The sequence below is a fragment of the Giraffa tippelskirchi genome, chromosome 8 (assembly GCF_054371585.1).
Source record: "Giraffa tippelskirchi isolate mGirTip1 chromosome 8, T2T-mGirTip1v1.2.pri, whole genome shotgun sequence".
Taxonomy (NCBI): Eukaryota; Metazoa; Chordata; class Mammalia; order Artiodactyla; family Giraffidae; genus Giraffa; species Giraffa tippelskirchi.
This window is the reverse complement of record NC_137282.1, coordinates 108,940,651-108,961,532: the sequence shown is the minus strand read 5'-3', so window position 1 is coordinate 108,961,532 and position 20,882 is coordinate 108,940,651. Positions and strand designations below refer to the sequence as shown.

General features: G+C 41.2%; 1 protein-coding gene across 8 annotated transcripts in view; it reads right to left on the bottom strand.

Moving 5' to 3' along the window:
- Positions 1-20,882, bottom strand: part of PTCD2 (pentatricopeptide repeat domain 2) — a 44,847-nt gene that overhangs the window by 21,513 nt on the left and 2,452 nt on the right. For 4 of the 8 annotated variants that reach the window (XM_081518546.1, XM_081518543.1, XM_081518538.1 and 1 more), the window contains exons 3-8: positions 17,702-17,831; positions 13,494-13,611; positions 10,737-10,815; positions 10,229-10,320; positions 7,942-8,055; positions 4,715-4,789 (exon numbers count right to left, since the gene is read on the bottom strand). In XM_081518546.1, the coding sequence (XP_081374672.1) occupies positions 4,715-4,789; positions 7,942-8,055; positions 10,229-10,320; positions 10,737-10,815; positions 13,494-13,553 (420 nt within the window). In that variant the 5' untranslated portion in view covers positions 13,554-13,611; positions 17,702-17,831. The remainder of the gene's footprint in view (positions 1-4,714; positions 4,790-7,941; positions 8,056-10,228; positions 10,321-10,736; positions 10,816-13,493; positions 13,612-17,701; positions 17,832-20,882) is intronic. The other 4 variants (XM_081518545.1, XM_081518539.1, XM_081518544.1 and 1 more) reach the window with 2 other exon arrangements.

Genomic DNA, 20,882 nt, shown 5'->3' with positions numbered 1-20,882 from the left:
GCTAGGAGCTTGTCTCAAACTGAAGTCTCAGGGTACAATTAGAAAAGCTAAATCAGGGTACAGTGCTTTGCTTTCATCTTACAAATTTCAAACAAAAGGCTAGGCAAATTGAATTAGCAAGGAGCAGGGGGAATTTTAGTTAAGAAAAACTACTCAAAGAACACATAGTTCTCGCCCCTCTGATTTTCTGAGACCTCAAGAAATGTTAACAAGTTACTGGACACCTTTGACCAAAAAAGGGAACAGGAGTCCTGAACATGACAGAAATTTGCATTTCTTTTTTCAAGTTTGCTATATTTGAAGTAGAACAGCATAGTGTGGTAGAGATTGCTAATTTTCTAACCAGTATCCATTTTCCTTTTTTTTTTTGATAACTGATGCCGTCATGTATAGAACTCAAAAACTGTATTTCTCAGGTTTGTGTGCAAATAGATGTGGCCATGGGATTAAGCTCTTGCTAGTAACATGTTAGTACAAGTTGTTGGGTGAGACATTAGGGAAAGCATTCTTTTTTTCTTTTTGGAGGATAAGTGCTTTACAATAAGGGACCAACTTCTCTGTCCTCCTGCATTCTCCTGCTTCTTGCTGGAATAGATGTAATGGATGAAAGTTGTGTGCTTAGGATGGTGGTGTGGAAATACAGAGAGAGGCCAGGTCCCAGATGACGTCATGGAATGTCAGACCAGACCTGCAGCGACCACCCCTGGCTTTCTACTTGAAAGAAAAGGAGAGCCTCTGATCTTTTGTTATCTTTAGAGTCTGCCTTGCTTCCAGTCAAATGTGATTCTTAAACATATTAAGTGAGATGCTGTCACAAAGGGTTTTAGAAGAAATTATAATAAGTCCTGCCTCCTTTCCTACTTGGGCAGCCTAGGAGACTTCCCATCTGAGCTAGGACTTTAGGGTGGCCTTCGTGAGTAGAGAAACAAACATTAAAACATCACTTGTGTTAGATAAATGATAAAAGCAATGAAACTGACCCCCTGGAAATTCCCCTGCAGAGTAATTCAGTTCCAAAATGGGTGTAGATTTCTACAGAAATGATTAGAATTCAAATAAAATTGGTGGAAAACTCCCCTTTGTTGGCCTCTGCTACTTTCAGACATACTTGGAAATGAAAAGCAGTCCTCTGACACTGAGCAGCAGTGCTCCAGAGGGGGCTGTGGTTCCTGTGGGACTGATGAGTTTAAATTCAGACGGAAGGCCAGGGTTGGCACGCACGCGCCTCGGGGAGCTCACGTGCTCCATCAGTTCCATGTGAAAGGAGCATGAGCTGGGAAATGGGAAACCAGGTCCTCTGGGCTGTATCAGCAGCAGGAGCAAGTCCAGTGAAAAGAAAATTAGGTTGAGGAGGAAAAATTAGGTAAGTTCAAATTCCAACTGACAGCAAGAAAAGATTTTGGTCTAAGGCCTGAATTTTTAAAGATCGGGGGGAAAATAAACTTCATTTATTTCTGCTGATACTGACTGAACAGACTCTCTATTCAGCCTACTTGTCAGGTTTCCATTTCTGAATAATTAACAAATTGCCCTTAAGGATTCTAAGTAGATGACTCAGCCTTGGACAAGCTAGGGGCCAATAAATTATTTTTTAAAGACCTGCTCTAATAGCAGAGACCCAAAATCTGAAAGATTTCTAAACCTGAGAGTGGCAACCATCTCTTTTTCACCATCCCCAAGAAGAGGAAGCAGGCTTATATTGAAATAGAAATTTACAAAGGACATTTGGAAGAACTGCCTGAGTGACAATTTTTAGACAAGAAAACTCTTTAAGTTTCTGGACAGTGGATAATACCAAGACCCAGTTCATGGAGAGGATGATTCATATTCAAGATCAATTCAAGGTTTCTTATTTAGCACATTTATTGGCTGTTCCCCCTGCCCCCTAGCTCTCCCAGGAGGAGCTGCTGGGCTGCCCTGGCTCATGATTGCACTCCCTACCATGCTCTGGATTTCTTTTCCAACTGAGATGGACACCTTAGCTCTCGGCAGACTCATGTTTTATTTCTACCACGCCTTTCTCATTTGGGGGGAAAAAAATCATTACTAGAGTCTCATAACAACTGTAAGAGAGAGCCAAGGATTGAACAGATGAGGAATGTAAATTCAAGGACATGAAATATGTGTACCAACAGCAGATTCAATTTTTTAAATCCAGTCCTGTGTTCCCTTCCTTATTCAGGAGGAGCAGTTAGCTCCAATCCTAGATAAAGGCACACCATGCTAATCTCTGTAGGTCTGGAGTGGTGGGGAAATCCTAGGTTTTGTAGTCAAACAGATTAGTTTAATTAGCTGCAAGAAGAACCTAGGTAATGTCTTTACCCTTTGAATCTTCATTTTCCACATGTATAATATGGAGAAATACTGTTCTAACAATGTTGTATAAAGTAAACCAACAAATATAAGTACCTAGCATGGTACCTTAGCTAAAATAAATGAAAATTCTGCCAAGCTCACTCTCTTCCATTTCTCACCAACCCTTAATGATCTCCCCATACTAACTTCAACTCTAGGAAAAGCTACTAACGATCCACGTAAACCTCTCTCTCACGCTCCCCTGGGTTTCTTTCCTACCTGATGCTGTGAACCACCTGGAGTCCTAGCAGTTCTGCTGCTCTCCAGTCATGAGATGAGTGCATCTGCAGTGCAGGCGCTCTCTCAGAAGCAGATATTTACTTAAGAGACCCAGAGCCATTCACATCCAGTAGTAAGCAGAGAAGAAAAAAAAAATCACATATATGTCTGCTGAAAGATCTGGCTTCCTAGTCTGTTGGGCTTATTGGCTCAAATGACCTGGGATTCTGGACTCTGGACCTTTGCCATCTTGGACTCCCAGATCTGCTTCAGCTGAGAGCCTTACAAGCTGGCCCGCAGTTTCTGCTCCGGCGCCCTGTCTTGGGCCAGGGCTGCCTGCAGGAGGTGACGGCCTGTCGGGCTGTCAGCACTCTTGGGTTTCGACACCTGGTGCTGTTCCTTCCTTGCCTTTTTCTGATGCTGCTTCTGCTTCACCACTGATGCCTTGTGAGCTCACTTCTGGGACCTCTTTCTCCCTTTCTTATGACGTTCATCAATTTATATCAGATCCATTACCGGGTTTTACAGATGAGCTCTTAACTGAGCATTGACACTCATCCCTGCTCAGGGCTCATGCCCTTTGCCAACGAGAGGATCTCTGTTAGGATATTTTTCTAATATTTAGTCTCTTCCCTTCTAAACCCACCTCTTTCTCTTTTTTCCAGGCAGGTTCTCTGCTATCACTGTCTCCATCTTTCTGGTTCCCTAGGTTCATCTTTCCCTCCTGTGTAAGCATTCTGAAAAGTAACTATGAGGTCAGATATGTAGTCTTCTTATCTCAGACTTCTTGCTGGAAGTTGTTACCCAAAGTTTACCATAAAGGCTTATCTAGTCCTTCTCTTGAAAGTCATCTGGGCATGCGTCTGGGGGTGACATTTGAGGGCAATTATGAGCAGAACTAAAACCATGGAACCTTGGAGTTCTGCCCAATTCCTATTCATAGGTCCTAGGATTTGTTATAAATAAATAATCCTTTTTATTTAACATATTTCATTTTAAACAAATACTACTGGTATTAGCAAACATCACTGAACACTGATTACATGCCAGGCACTAACTGTGCTGTGCTAATTACTCTATATGCATTATTTATTCAATTCTCATAATGAAAGAAGGTATTATTACTAATGCTATGTCAGACAAAAGGAAAAATGGAGTCCATAGAGGTTAAGTACCTTTGACTAAGGAATCAGAGCTAGGAGGAGAACTAACAAACTTAACTGCAAACTAGAACCCTCAGCAAAATTAATCTCCCAACAGAGAATGCCCTTTCCCCTCCATCCCTCCAGCCCCACAGCCCTGTCCTTCAGCACGCTACTCAGCACTTCTCTGCTCCCCAGGCTTTAGCTCCTGCTGGCCGGCCCTTCGCTCCCCAGCCTGGACTACCACTCTGGCTAGGACCCACTACCCCAGTTCATGGCATATTGGTGTTCACACATTTCTGCTCTTCTGACAATGTTTTCCTCATCTTGGTCCCTTGATGTTTTGGGAGACTATAAGTTCTAAGGGTTTTCTTTTCAACTCCCCACAACATAAATGTAGTCGGCATATAAGCAGGGCCTCAACAGGGCCTGGCTGAGTGGGTGCTGTGTGTGTCTTTAATGACAGGAGAGTCTCTCAGTCTTTTCACTGCCCCAAGAAGGTGAGGATGACTCACTGGGTAGACAGGCCACGGCAGGCTGGCAACAAAGTAAGAATGAGAATAGCGAGCATTTACTGAGTGTTTACCAGGTTAGACACCACTGTATGCACTGCGGATATACTGGCTCCATGAGTCGGGTACCATGGATAGGAGGTAGTCAGCATGCAGGCTTTTCTTAGTCTCAGTGAAGAGACTGCAGAGCCCATCCCCCGTCTCTCTAAATCGACAGCCTTCTAGTCCTGTGTTACACCTGAAGCATTCAGCCACCTCTTCCGATGAGCATGTCTGTGTTTCCCACCTATTTCTAAACAACTGGAAGCTTGTGTTGCCTCCTCTCACAGGGCTCTACTATAACTTTCACACAGTGATTAATAAATGAACAGAATGAATACAGACCTTGGGAGAGAACAAGTCATTTGTTGTACACAGACCAAAAAAAAAAAAAAATCCCTTTTATTACATTTCAAGCCTTACTTTAACCATAAAGAAGTTACTTACATTTAAATTAGTGCAGATTATGCTTTCTGGGTTCATGATTTGAGAAAAAATGGATATAGCTTTTGCCAGCTGGTTCTAGAAGGAAGAAAAACAAGTCAGACCCTCAAGTCATATAAACATTACTCTGCTGTAATAAAGATGATTTAAAGATGTCAAGATAGTCCTATCCATGGTGCCTCAGGGTTTTGAAGTCCACAGAGAAAAGAATGTTTTCTAGTAATCAAAAATGAACATTCTGTAAAATGTTTCCTACTGTGGCATATTCCTTAATATTTTAACAACTTGCCTGAGTTCCACTTTTTAGGATGGAAGCATAAAGTGGGCATGTCCCCTCTCTCATTGGAATGAACTCTCAAAAAAAAAAGCAAGTTTGAGAAACAGAAATGCAAACCCATGTTTGGCCTAATTAGAACATAGCAGAAACCTCAAACCAAAGAAGAGGTTTGCACTGCCAAAAACATTGGAGATGGAGCTTGGGTGAGCTCTGGATGGAGCAGTAAGAGGAGGACATGGCTGCATATCTCAGAAGTTCACAGAGTTGTCCTCAAAGGTGAGGGCACAGCCTGAAGTACTCACTTTCTGTTTACAATGGTGGTAGGAGAGTTTAGGACTAGTAACGAGATCTCTGGATCCTTTTGATGGCAGATGTGAGACTAATTAAGAATTTACACAGATCAATATAGACCAATGGAATAAGATAGAAAACCCAGAAATAAACCCATGTACCTATGGGTACCTTATTTTTGACAAAGGAGGCAAGAATATACAATGAGGCAAAGACAGCCTCTTCAATAAACGGTGCTGGGAAAACTGGACAGCTACATGTAAAAGAATGAAATTAGAATGCTTCCTAACACCATACACAAAGATAAACTCAAAATGGATTAAAGACCTAAATGTAAGACCAGAAACTATAAAAACTCATAGAAGAAAACATAGGCAGGGCACTCGATGACATAAATCAAAGCAAGATCCTTTATGACCCACCTCCTAGAGTAATGGAAATAAAAACAAAAGTAAACAAGTGGGACCTGATTAAACTTAAAAGCTTTTACACAGCAAAGGAAACTATAAGCAAAGTGAAAAGACAGCCCTCAGAATGGGAGAAAATAATAGCAAATGAAACAACTGACAAAGGATTAATTTCCAAAATATACAAGCAGCTCATACAACTCAATATCAGAAAAACAAAATACCCAATCAAAAAGTGGGAAAAAGACCTAAACAGACATTTCTCCAAAGAAGACATACAGATGGCTAACAAACACACAAAAAGATGCTCAACATTGCTCATTATTAGAGAAATGCAAATCAAAGCTACAATAAGATATCACCTCACACCAGTCAGAATGGCCCTCATCAAAAAGTCTACAAACAATAAATACTGGAAAGGGTATGGAGAAAAGGGAACGCTCTTGCACTCTTGGTGGGAAGGTAAATTGATACAGCCACTATGGAAGATGGTATGGAGATTCCTTAAAAAACTAGGGATAAAACCACCATATGACCCAGCAATCCCGCTCCTAGGCATATACCCTGAGGAAACCAAAATTGAAAGAGACACATGTATCCTATTGTTCATTGCAGCACTATTTACACTAGCTAGAACATGGAAGCAACCTAGATGCCCATCAACAGATGAATGGATAAAGAAGTTGTATAGATACACAATGGAATATTACTTAGCCATAAAAAAGAACCCATTTGAGTCAGTTCTAATGAGTTGGATGAACCTACAGCCTATTATACAGTGAAGTGAGTCAGAAAGAGAAAGATAAATACCATATTCTAACACATACATACGGAATCTAGAAAAATAGTACTGAAGAATTTACCTTCAGGGCAACAGTGGAAAAACAGACATAGAGAATAGATTTATGGACACGGGGTGAGGGGAGGAGAGGGTAAGATGTATGGAAAGAGTAACATGGAAACTTACATTACTATATGTAGAATAGATAGCCAATGGGAATTTGCTGAATGGCTCAGGAAATTCAAACAGGGGCTCTGTATCAACCTAGAGGGGTGGGATGGGGCGGGAGATGGGAGGGTGCTTCAAAAGGGAGGGGAGATATATATACCTACAGCTGATTCATGTTGAGGTTTGACAGAAAACGGCAAAATTCTGTAAAGCAATTATCCTTCAATAAAAAATAATTTAAAAAATAAAAAAAAAAGAATTTACACAGATCAGCCATATTTGCAGGAAACAGTATGTTACTTATAGCAGCAGTATGGAAGAGACTTTTCCTTCAGAATCACTTCCATGCCTATTCCCATTGTCCACGGAGAAACAAAGCCTCTGTATATTTGTAGAAAACTCCATACATAAAGAAAATTCCTGCTCCCCAAGACCATGGCAGCATGGCTCAGGTTTCTTCTGACATGAGTCTTCTACAGATGTCTGGTCTAAGAGAAATGTATGTTCTTCAATGATGAATAATCAAAAAGAACCAGCATGTGATCTATCTATAGACAATATGAGGGGAAAAAAGAAAGGATTACAGCAGAACAAAGAAAAAGAAAAGAACTGACAGATGAAGAAATCCCAACGAAAACATGTTTCCATGGATATAAAGGTCAGAAATGAGAAAAATGAACAAGATCAAATCACTCAGAAGTGGGGGGGGGGGGGGGGGGAAATCAGGCAGGCCTCAGATTTCTCCATGGCAACATTCCACTCTAGAAGAGAGAACAATGCCAGAGAAAACCTCCAGGAAAGGAAATATCACTTCACAGTTTTATATCTGGCAAAGCTGTAGTTCAGGTAAAACCAACCAAACAAACAAAAAAAACAAATAACTTTAAGTAGCAGGAACTCAAGGAATACTGTTTCCCTGAAGAATTTATTAGGAGACACACTATGGAAAGCCTTAGATTTAAAACTGTTCTCTAAGCATATTACATAGCAAATGAATCATCTGAAATTTAAACTTTAATTACTTGAGAAATTTCTCCGAATGCAGCTGCCCTCATTGATTCTCCACAGGATTCCCCCCAGTCCCGTGTAAACAGCAGTGCATGTTAGGCTCTCAGCTGTAAATGAAAACATTCTCTGGAGGCAGAGGTGTGGATGCAGGTTGCCATGGCACCAAAGGCACTGGTCTCCTTATGGGGACTTTTGTCTTATGATAGAGTCGGAGGGAAAAAGAAAGAAAAGCAGGAACACCTGAGAGGAGCCAAGCTTGCCCACCCTCAGTTCATTTATGTGTACCCCACAGCCTCACCTGGTTCAGAGCTAATGCCACTGCAAAACAGGATGCTCTCCTGGAGAGGATCTCTCCTTTGATTAGGGCTTCTTCTCTTAATGTGGTACAGATTTGAAAAGATTCAGGGCTATCCTGGGGAAGACAGGATTGGTCGATAAATAAATGTCACAAACCTTTAAGTTTAGTAAGTTGATTAGTGATGCTCAGTGTTTCAGATTTCCTTTTGGAAGAACTTCCTGGAGCCTATCTCAAGCCACTTAAAAGGCTGAGCTCCATTTACTATTTGTAAATAGGCTCAGTTATCTATACATTAGCAGTTCAAATCTAAATGAACTCCATTTTTAGCTCTTTGTCAGTTTCTCTGATTTGGGGCAGCTCTACCAGCAAACATTCGGATTACTTTTCATCCCAGCAGGCTGGTTTTCAGACATAGGTACCATAGCATACAAGTGTGAAGAGTCAGCCTGCTTCCACCACATTAGATGACAGTCAAGCTCAGCAACACACAGAACTTTTCCTGAGGAGGTTTCCAATCTGAAAATATCTATCTTAAGTCAAATATTTGAAAACATGGAAACTTTTTTGAATGTAAATCATGAAAGAATCCCACAAAAACAGAACCCAAACAACCGAACAACATAAGTGATACACAAACTAGCAGACAGCAGTGGTGAAATAGAATTCTCTTCCTTCGTGTTGTGGGTGGGTGAGGTTTATGACAGCAGCATCAGCTCTTTACCTATGTGTGTGTCTGTCATGGTGTGATTCACAACTCAAATCCTAAAGGAACACCTGAATTTAATGAAAGAGGACAGTTCCAGAATTGACTTGCAATTTGTAATGGCTGACCAGTGTTTCAGCTCGTCTCTCCACTGAGTGAAATGAGTTATTCTTGGAAAAGTCCTCTGGCCCTCCATCAGCAGCAGAGTTAAATCTGCTCCACTTCAGTGTACACTCAGGGAGGCATCTCAAAGGCCAGGAAACTGGGTGTCACGGTGCTGAAGAAGTGATGCTCAAGTGTGTGCTGCATTGGCCTCTGATTCACAGATCATAAAGTGGTAGAGTTGGGAAGGGTCATCTAACAATCTGGCAGTCAGCAAACTATGACCCTGGGGCCAAAGCCAGCCTATGGCTAAGACTGGCTTTTACATTTTTTAAAAAGGTTTGTAAAACTAAAGATGATGATGTGACAGGGACCATAAGTGGCAGAGCCCCAAAGTCTAAAATATTAACTATCTGGCCTTTTAAAGAAAAAGCTTGTTGACTCCTGAATCCAAACACTTCATTTCACAAATGAGGTAAGTAATTTCAAAACCAGTTCTTGCTAAAGCTGAGACTAGAGTCCACGATGTTCAATTTCCAGGTTGGTTTCTTTTCCCTGTAACCAGCTGCCCCTCTTGCTTTGGAAAGTTGATACTGCTTTATTTTTCAGGGAAATTTTTCAGTACCCATATTCTACCTTGCTTAGTGTTCCTTCATTTTCAGTATAAGGAGGTTTTGTTAAGTGTCCAAAGTTAAAATGGCAAGAATGTGTACAATAATGCATGGAACCTGGGTCACTGTAGTATTTCAGTTACCATTTATGCATTCAAAAGTAATAAAGAAATAGTCTATGTGCCAGAAACAATCCTGATACAGTGATGAGAATAGGGATCTATGTTATGCTCTCTATTATCAAAGAATTTATTTTAATGTCACATACATTTATTAAAGATCAGCTGTGAACCAGACACGGTTAGGTGCTGGCATATAACGATGCTTCAAGGAGTTTACCTTCTATGGGGGAATGAAATGTGCGTCTACTTAGTGTATCAGGCAGTGTTATGAGTGCCATGTCTGTGACTACAAATAGAGCACAATCAAGGGATACCGCAAGAGAGACATCACTTCCAACTTAGTGATCACAGAAGAATTCACAGATGAGGACAAAGCAGCCCTTGCGTTCACCACTGAAGGCTGCTAAGACTTCCAGGGGAGAGGGGAGAGGGTCTGGTGAAGTCCAGGTGAGCAAGAGGACTGACTCTCTAGCAGAGTTTGAACCCAGCATACTGTTTCTTGCTCTCATTATCTACACAAATGCCAGAGAAGACTGAAAGATGATAAAATTGCTTTTCCCATGATAGAACTGTCTGACATGGCTAACTTGGGTTTTCTAAAAATGAACATATTTAAAATGGAAATATCTGCACCAGATGGAAAACAGACTTCAAAGGAACTGAATTTTATTTGTAGAGGGAAAAAAAAATTAAATCCTCTGTCAAACACAACCCAAAATGCTCTAAAGTTATAGGGAAGACAGTCTTACCAGTTTGTAGCAAATTGCAAAAGCAAGGACATAGGTATCTTTGTTGAACTTCATATCTTGGTTTTTCATCTCAATCAGTACTTCCAATGCACCTGCCAAGAGCCAGGAGTGGGTGGACAGTGTTAAATGCACTCAAGTGAGTTCTGAGTCCTCTACTATTGATTCCCAGAGTTCAATCTGTTTAGCCCCATGTATTGAAAAAGTATGCTTCAGCACAATAAAAACTTTCAAAGCCATTTAATAGTTAACTAAATTGTAAAATAAATTATCAAATTATACAAGAAGAACTAATATTTTAAACCTATTTTAACTGCAGCATAAGTAAAAACCGGGGTATCTAAGTCATGACATGTGATGCCGCACTGCAGTCACATTTAAAGAATGGGGTCTCCATAATTTAGCGACTCATCAGGAACATAAGGGTCATTTTTACATGGCCCATTGTTTTTCCTAATTGCTTTACCTGCAAAGACAGAATTTTTCAGCAAACATAAATTGTGATACTTACTTTTATATTTGCCTTTGATAAATAACATATCCATCAAAATATTGAATGATGTGGAGTCTGAGAAGAAACCTTGTAAATGCTAATGAAGAAAAACAATACAGTTTGGTTAAAAGTTAAAATTATTAAGAGAATACTTACACTGCATCTTCTCTGTCTAGGACTTGGTTTTGTACAAACTTCATTCATTTAGCAAAAAAATTTAAATACTGCCCACTCTTTTAGCATCATGCCTTTGGCAATGGGCACAGTGAACAAGAGGCAAGAGATATGGCAAGAGATCTCCAGGTTTCAGAGATGCAGTGAAGAACGTCTTTATGCAGTGTGGCTCTGCCAAGCTTAGAGGAAAAGAACCAGGCCAATTAACCCTGGTGGGGATGGTCCTGGAACCTGGGTGGCAGCATATTAACGTGAAATGGCAGCTGGAAATGCGCTTGAGGACAGAGGCAGGACAGGCTTACGCAACTATGATCCTCTTTTGGCAAACAGTACAGAGTTGATTATTTACTTTTTGAAATAATTCACTGAAACAGTGGTTCTCAACATTTTTAATGCCATGATAATGTGACACATGCTATTCAAATACACCATTAAATGTCTTGTGCCAGTCTGTTATTTTTTGAGAACCAATTAGCCAGACCCTATTCTAGGCACTGAGACTAAAGAAATGATGAACAAGACAAAGACCCTGCCCTAACTCTAGTAGGGCTTATTATCTATGGGGGCTTACATCCTGGCAGAGGAGACAATGAACAAGTGAATAAAACAAGCAAAAAATTAAAAATAAAATTTCAAGTTATCAGTAGGGGCCATGAAGAACAATGGACGGGATAAGGGACAGAAAAGATGAGGAGAAGTGGTCAGGGAAGGCTCTCTGAGATGAGGAGACCTCAATGAAGTGATGCTATGTAGAGCGTTCCAGTCTGAGGCCACGGGCCTGACATGTCTGAGAAAGAACAAGAAGGTCCAGAGTGGAGTGAGCAAGGCGGAGAGTTGCAGGACCTGAAATCCCATGAAGGGCCCTGAGGGCGCGGTCAGGGATCTGAGGTCTAGGCTAAGTGGGATGGGAAGCCACCAGAGCAGCCCTGTCCATAGGGAGAGGTAGCAAGTCTCAAGTATGAGACTCATGTACGTGACTCTAAATTTTCAAGTACTTTCATTTAAAAAAGTAAAGAGAAAGATATGAAATCAGCTTTAATAATATGTTTCTTAACCCACTAAAGCCAAAACTGCAACATGTAATCAATATAAAACACTATTCATGAGATTCTTTGCATTCTCCTTTTTATGTCCGGTATTTAAAATCCATCATGTACTTTATACTGCAGCACATGTATGTATGAACTAGCCACAGTCCAAGGGCTCCATGTACATGGGTACCTGTGGGGCATGGCTACCTCCCTGGCAGCACTGCAGGGTTCTGGGCAGGAACATGACAAGGCAGGGCGGAAGCAGGATTAGGCTTTATGGCACATGACTCTGATTCAGTTAATTCTACTGCTCCAGGAAACTTAAACACATACATGAATGCTTCATACTCAGGTAGGTTAAAAAAAAAAAAAACACTTCCATTTTCTTTTTGTTTCATTGTTATACTCATGGCTCTGATTTATTACAATGAAACTTTTCTTTAATTTTAATAACAGTAACATATGCTTATTATAAAATAGTCAAATAATACAAAAATATATAAAGTAAAAAGTGAGGATTTCATCTAATTCTTCCCCCGAAAGCAGTAGTTTCATGTATATCCTTCTACATTTTTAAAACATATATACTATAATGTAAATATGGTATGTATATTTATCCTTTTAGGAAAAAATAGGCTCAAACTAATCCATACTGTTCTGAAGCCACCTCTTCTCAGCTTACTAATATATTATGGTCATCTTTTTAATACCTGTGGTCCTTTAAATAGGGACAGAGTTAACAGTTCCTCCATGTATAGAAACTTTATATGAAAAAAAGTAAGAGGCAAAAGGACAACCTAGTCATAGAGATTCCCAAAATTATTAAAATGTCCCGGGAGGCCAGCCCTAGTCCCCTAATTTAATAAATGTTTCTGACCATGGATGGATTTATAATGTCCCTGAGTTCCTATAAAATAGAAATAATAATAGTACCTACCTGGTCAGGGTAATTGTGGAAAACAAATGAAATGAAATATGTAAACTGCTTAAGCACAATAATGAGGACAGGTAAATATTCAGTGCATAATTACAAAAATAATTATTGTTACTTTTGCTTTTAGGAAAAGAAAATCAGATTATGTGACTTTTGCTTTTAGGAAAAGAAAATCAGATTATGTGAAAGCAGAAATTCTTAAAACAGAAAACCACTTGACAACATAGCCTTCAGCCAGAAGTAAAAATAAAAAAACCAGAGAGAAGCACAGGTGAAGAATGGGAAAGGCGCCTGCCTCAAACTGTCCCAATGGAACGCTCCTCAAAGGAGAGGATGTCGGTCCCAGGCGGACACACATCCAAGGTAGGTAGACACCTTGCAATCTGTGCCTGCACCTCTTCCACACCTCTTCTCACCTCTGTACGAAGAGACCTACACCTCTCCATAGGCAGTGACTCCAAGGACACCTTAAAAACGCAGGGAAGAGCTCGTTCCCTCAATCTAGTAGCCTTTCTCTGAAAATCTAACCCAGGAATAATGTGTATAGAAGAGCTGCCCTTCCTAACATCACTGAAAACACCCCTCCTCAGCACAAGGAAACCACGGTGGTGGGGAAAGCCACCGGGAGACAGTAACCTGGTCTTTGATGAGCTCCACTGCAGAGTCCTCAAGATCCAGCTCGTAGCACAACCTCATGAAAAGCGGTCCAAACTTGTACTCTCCCAAAGTGATGTTCCTGTTCTCTGCATGGTACCTGGTAATCAAAGTAATTCAGTGAGCCCAACGGTGGCACTGAGGAGAAGGACAAACTGTGGCATGCACTCTGCTAGGTGCTGGGGACGCAGCCAAGAGTGCAGCCCTCTCACAGTCTGGAGGGGAAAGTGCAGAATTAAAGATGATCAGAAAATCCTGGAAAGCAGAAGTGTATTAGACATTTAAATAAACAAACAAGGTTCATTAGAGGCCCACATACTCTGAAGTTAAAAGAAGTAAAATACAGATTGTAATCATCTTCTCAAATTTCACAGCAACCTGCTAGGACTGAGTGTGAGCATATGTCAGGGAATAGCGGGGGTCTTGCAACTGTAAGCCCATCAGGATGGCACCATCTCTTTCTATGCTCCTGGAGAGGAACAAGGAAGGGAGTGGGGTGATGCTCCATCCCCCTCATGTCTGGCTTTACCCCCATATAGGACAGCAACAACCAATAGATGCATTTTTAAATCTAGACCTATCTCTCCTTTTTTCTTGGCTCAGGGAAAGGTACATGTGAACCATAATCACCTAGCCAAACAAATTAAATGCAGCTTTGAAATTTTAGTTTTAGAAGAAGGCTAATTTCAAAGAGTGATGTTTTATATGTATGTGGCCTGGGATTTCTACAAGTAGCCAGTCTGCCAGTTAGAACTGCAGAACTGAAAATTGCTCGCGTATCTCTCCTTTCCATAACCAACTCTTTCTGCTTTAGACACCAGGAAGACAATCTGGTGACAAAACAAGTAACTCATGATTACATGTAAATCAGATTTTAGGAAGATTCATTCATTATGTGACTGAATCCTAGATACCATGGGGAAAAGCTCTGACTTTAACAAACAGAATTTCTGCTGAAATCACTGAGGAAAGTCATAACAGCATTATGGATAGTCCATTCTAAACATATATACTACCAAAGAGAATGATGAATGTACCTTTAAAGATACATTTCATAATCCAATTATAAAAGTTATAAAAATACTCATTGTTTCATTTATAGTAGTTATGAATTAACTTATATCAAAACATCAGGGGCTTCCCCAATGGCTTAGCAGGTAAAGAATCTACCTGCAATGCAGGAGACACAGGAAATGTGGGTTCAATCCCTGGGTCAGGAAGATCCCCTGGAGGAGGAATGGCAACCCACTCCAGTATTCTCACCTGAAAAATCCCATGGACAGAGGAGCCTGATGGGCTACAATCCACAGGGTCACAAAGAGTCTGACACAACTGAGCAACTAAGCACACAATGCACATTAAAACATCAAGTTGTACACCTTAAAAATGTATAATTTATTTATGTCATCTGAACCTCAATAAAGCTAGAGGAAAGAAGAAATAAATATTAAAAGGCAGTATAGTTAGTGATTAAGGACTTTTAGACTCTTGATTCCAAAATAACAGTTCACATCCCAGCTGATCTACTTACTGTGTCACCATGTGCAAATTAATTAACCACATTGTGCCTCAGTTTCCTCATCTGTAAAATGGAGATAAGAAAAGGACTCAAAGAGTTTTTGTGAGGATCAAATGAGATAATATGGCACACAGTAAGTCTTACTTACTGGCACACAGTAAGTCTTCCATGTACGCTACCTCTTATAAAATGTAAGGCATGCTGAAGAAAATATCTTTGAATGATGTATTTCAGTAAATAGTCTCAAGAGAAATGTGTGTCAGACTAACAACAAAACTAAAATGAAAATTTTCCCAACTTAAATGACATTCACACTAATGAAAGTGCTAGAAAGTCACAGCAGTAATATGTCACCTCCTCTTGACAAGATACATTCAAGTTTGAGGATCTAAAATCCCCTATAAACCAAACAGCATGTGGTCAAAACCAGGAGGAGATTCAATTGCTCCTTGTTTTTGGCTCAGTAAAGAGTTTATGTTCCAGCTCATTGCTCTTCTTCCCCAAAGAGGGGCAGCCTGTCTCAGAAAGAAAGAAAATAGGTTGGTGAGGTCGAGGACCCCCACCCCCACCCCCAGCTCATCCAGCTGTCCACAGAATAGAGGGAAAGGACAGCAACCGTGCAGAGAGTTACTAGCATCAATAAAGGGATTAAGAGTCACACGTTATGACAAAAATAAGAGTAGAAAGAATGTTTAGAATGCTATCCTATTTTGTCGCTCTTGTAAACATCGGACAGCTTGGGCTAGTAAAAAGAAAACTGAGAATACAAGGAGCCAGAGGGTCTCAAATGATTCCACTTCATGAAGCTGAAATAGCAGATTTAGGTTTGCAGATACAGAGTGACTGTGAATTAGCATAATCCCTTTTGGAAAATAATCTGGCAGTCTGTATTGACAGGCTTTAAAAGGTTCATGTCCTCTGATCCCCAAAAGAAAGTTTTACACATAGAGTTTGCTCATCATAGCACTATTTATCCTGGTGAAAAATTAGAAATGATTAGACATTCAACAGTAGGGGCACAGTTAATTAAAATACCTAACCTATAATGGAATAGTGTATAGTCATGAAAACATGATTCCTAGAGTGTTAACAAGCAAAAACATTTATGCTACAATGCCAACTAGAAAACAAAATATCATGTTATATACACAGTAATAGCCACAACTACGTAAAATAAACCCTACCAAAACTGCAAAATCTTTGCATGAAAAAAAAAAATTGGTGGGAAAACATATCAAAATATTAACAGTGGTTTCTTTGATGCGGTAGACAGGCCCCAAGGATGGCTGCCATCAACCCCTCATGCATACTGCACCATCCATCCACAGGCAGAATCCCTTCCCTTTCCCCATGAATCAGGGGTGGCTGACTTGCCCTGACCAGGAGAATGGGGTGCAATGAAAAGATGTGCCAATGCTGGGCAGCTCTGCAGGCCTGCAGCTGTGTGCTAGAGCCTCTCTGGCTGCACTTGAGTTACTACCGGGGCGGGGGCGGGGGGCAGGCGTAGAGACACTGATGCATCAGAAGTGCCAATGAAGCCTTCTTGGACCTCCCAGCTCAGCCCACTACATCTGACTGCAGTGCACAGGTGACTTCAGCTGATATGGGTAAGAACTGCCCAGCTGAGACCAGCCTCAGTTCCTGACTTACTGAATTGTGAGAAATAATAAGTTGTCATTTTAAGTCATTAAGTTCTGTTGTGGTTGGTTCTGAAGCAGGAGACAATCAAAACCACAGAATGTGTAATATATTTCTTGTGTTTTTCAAATTTTCAATGAAATTTGTATAATTCATGTCTCTTATAGACAAGTTTGAGAAATTAGAAAAGTATACACATTTAAACAACAAAAAAAATATAATGTATAATTTCCAAAGAAACATGGTTAACTTAGGGTGTATATTCTTCCAGTATTCTATATATGAGTAACTCGTATTTTTCTCTGTAAATGTACAGTACAAGTGCAGGTCCATGTATAGAAATGTATCTTTAAAGAATGGTGAAAAGAAGCAATGACTTATTTTTAGAAATAAAGCCTGTTGGTTTGGTGACATCCTGCTCCCAGGAGACACCTTTGCCGGGTTTCCTAACAGCAGACTGTGATTACACATGAGTTCCTTCTGACATGGGAAAGTCTGATGGGGGATCAGAGACGGTAAGCAGACATAAGCCCGGAGTAGGGAGGCCAGTCAGGAGCCCACTGAAGTGTCCAAGTGAGAGGAGTGAGGCCTGAACTAAGACACGGGTAATGGGGACAAAGAGAGGAAAGCTGGGATGAGAGACACCAGGGAGTGGACACCGGAGAGCAGATGAGATCAGGGGAAAGAAAGACTGGTCAGTATGAGAACAGACATAGCAAGAAGAGGTCTGTATACACTGGACGTGGAGACTAGAGAACCTGCGAGTGGACTCAGTGAGTAGTGAGGATGGGGATCTCCTGGGCTGTGAATTATCTGTTTTCCTATCTTCAGCACCTGGCGTGTATAGGAACCTAATAAGTTTTGTTAAATGAATGAATATAAACATGTGGTGCTCAGGGCAGGCACTTGGACAAGACTTGGAAGTTGCCAGTATAGAGGTGATAGCTGAAATCTTCCAGGTGTATGCGATTGCTCAGGAAAGGGAGACAGTGGGAAGAGAGAAGGCTGGCCGTATTCTAAGGAAGTGCCTCACCTGTAAATGACTTGTTTAGCCAGCTCCACGTCGTCCCGGGATGCACACAAATGAAGCAGGGTTCGCAACTCCTCTTTCAAGATGAGCTTATTCTGGGTCAGTTTCTCTTCCAGGTTTCTCAAGTAGGTTTCTGGAAGAAAGCACAGCGTGGAGGTGGCTATCACTCAGGCTAACTCGGACTGTTCAGGAGTCTGACCTCAGGGAGCGAGGGAGGCCAGAACCCAGCACCTTGCAGAGGACACTGAGAGGGGCTCACGGCCACGCAGCTCCCATCACTGGCTGGTCGTGAGTGTCAGAGCGCATCTGTGTCACAGGGCGCAGGCCCAGGCCTCACTCCAGACTTCCCTGCACAGAGTCTCTGGGAGCAGGAGCACAGGAATGTGCATTTTTTACTACCTGGGTGATGCTTATGTAAAGTTTGAGAACTAATGTCCAAAGAGGCTTAGTCCATCCAAACCATCAGTTGGTAGGGCACCTAGCAGGAAAACTGAAAGGAAAATGTGAGGATGAGTCAACCCACAGTGGAGGACTCACACGATTCAGGAATACTTCACATCTCTTCCACTTGATTCAACTTTACCACTTTTTCATTCCTCCTGGTCCCTCTCTAATCAGTTGTTATAAAGTATGCCACAGTACTGTATAATGCACAGAGGGTAAACCTGTCCTCTAATAGCAGCAAACTGTCTTCTAGTAGCCGAATCATTTCAAGGTGATCACTATGTCCCTTGTCTTGTATCTGAACCTACTGTGGAGACAAACACCAACAGGAAGCACTGCTTCTTGGCATTAGGAGGCACTGTATTCTTGGCAGAATGTGGGGTGAGAGGCAGGCACCAAGCAAGCATCTGCTTTCCAGAAGGCAGGGCTGTTCTCACTATCAGAAGCTGCCAAGAAAAGTCTACAGGATTTGTTCCAAGGCGCGCAGCTCTAAAGGAATGCTGCCTGAAGGAATGGCGGGAAATACATTAAAAACACAAAATTGGGAAGCTGAAGTAGATACTGCTCTCGATTTACTAGAAAAAAAGTCCCCCTAGGTTTGGGTTAATGCAGTAGACCCTCCAATCTTTATTTGCAAGATCTTGTAATGGCTAAAGGTTTTAGAACTGGGAAGACATGGGCTGAAATCTCCCAGGTAGCGCCAGCGGTAAATAACCCACCTGCCAATGCAGGAGACATAAGAGACATGGGTTTGATCTCTGGGTCGGGAAGATCCCCTGGAAGAGAGCATGGCAACCCACTCCAGTATTCTTGCCTGGAAAATCCCATGGACAGAGGAGCCTGGCAGGGTCCATGGGGTCGCAAAGAGTCGAACACAACTGAGGCGACTTAGCATGTATGCATGTGTGGGCTGGAATCTAGGCTTTGACATTTGCATGCTATGGGGAGGTTTGGGGAGGCCTGTGTGTGAGACTCGATTCATGTGTAAAGTGAAAATCATGATACTGACCTCATGGGGTCATTCTGAGATAATGCAAGTAAAGTAAAGCCCTTAGCACAGGGCCCAGCGTGTAGTAACTGCCAGGAAATCACAGAGGTTATTATTCTTATTTTCATTCTTCAGTCACGAGGATTTATCCTATTAAATATTTCTAAACAATTGCCAACCTAGAAAGATTTTAATAGGATGACTTTACATCTTGTACTTCTTAATATGTCCAAAATTTCAGCACATGTAATTTGTATTTTAAAACAGCCAATAAGATCTAGGTGCTTATTGTATATTCATATTCAGAGTTATCCTTCTTTGTGTGAGAGACACAGGGAAGGATAAGGTATGGTTCCTGCCCTGAAAGAGCTTAGAATCTATTTGAAAAGACAAGAAATATTTATGTAAAGATATCTGAAAACAGTGACAGAGTAGGTGACACGTGACAGTATAAACATAACCGAAAAGAAGAGAGAAATCAAGCAGCAGAAAGAGACCAGGTGTGGTGGAGGCAGAGAGACAGCAGAGGGGGGACGGCGCTGGGTAGGGTAGGCAGAGCTGACGGGGTTTGGCATCGTTGGTGTGGGAGTCAGCATGAGACACAGCACAGAACTGCGGGGGAAAGGTGGTGAGGGAAGAATGTGACTAGATTAACAGGAAATTACACTGAATTCTAGAAAGGGTGAGATCTACTATGGAGGAGCTAGGAACCTGGGGGGAAGGGGGATGTTTGTATGTGATGTGGTATATAAGACAGTAAGTACCACTGTGGGTTCTCACAATGATGAAATGTGGACAGGATTTTATATGTAAATACCTGACGGTAGAGTAGAGTGGCACTCATTATATTAATTGCCTTTCAGAACATATGCATGACCATCACAGCCTTAGAAAGAGTATGACAACTGGAGTAACAACTAGATTGTGACATGAAGCCCTAACTGCAAACTTCACAGAGCTCCAGATGACTTGGGGTAAGCAGAAAAGACTGAAGTCAAATCTAGATTGAGTCTACTAAAGTGGAGACTCAATTCTCTGTCACTGTCTTCTTGTTCTGTAGGTGGTTTTGTGTATCAGTATGGTTAGCAGAGTAGTGAAGGAAGACTGATTTCTGGAGGGCTGGACTGTAGAGATGGGAAGCAGGTGTTCATTAGGTGCTCACAACATCCGACAGTGAGAAGGAGGAAAGCTGAAAAGGTCAATAGAACATACAAAATAGTTATTAAAAAAGAAGGGAGTCTTACTGTGTTTATAAAAGAATTTGAATTACTGGGGAAAACCCAATGTTCAGGAGAAAAGGAAATGAATGCAACAAGATTTCTCAGATGCTGAAAGGGAACAGGACCGGGGATGGTGGTGGTGTTTTTAGCTCTTTACAATAGAAAATTTCAAACATACCTAAAAGTAGAGAGAAATCATCTCCCACGTGTCCATCACCCAGCCACAGCAATTATCAATGTTTTGCTAATTTTTTAAAGAAACTGTTTTCGACTACTGATTCAGCACAGACTGGAAAATATGAAAATACATCATACATTTTTTGTTTCATTGGATTTATCTATAGATATGTATGTGTGTACTAGAGATGCAAGGCAAATTGTATTTTTTACTGAGGGTGGCATCAAAAGTCTGAAAGCCAGTCATGTGGAACAGTTCTCTGACTTTACTGTGCAGACGAATCGTTTGGGGCCCAAGGTCTGGCATTTCTATCCCTCTTACTTGCTGCTGATCCTTGAACCTAACTTTGAGTGG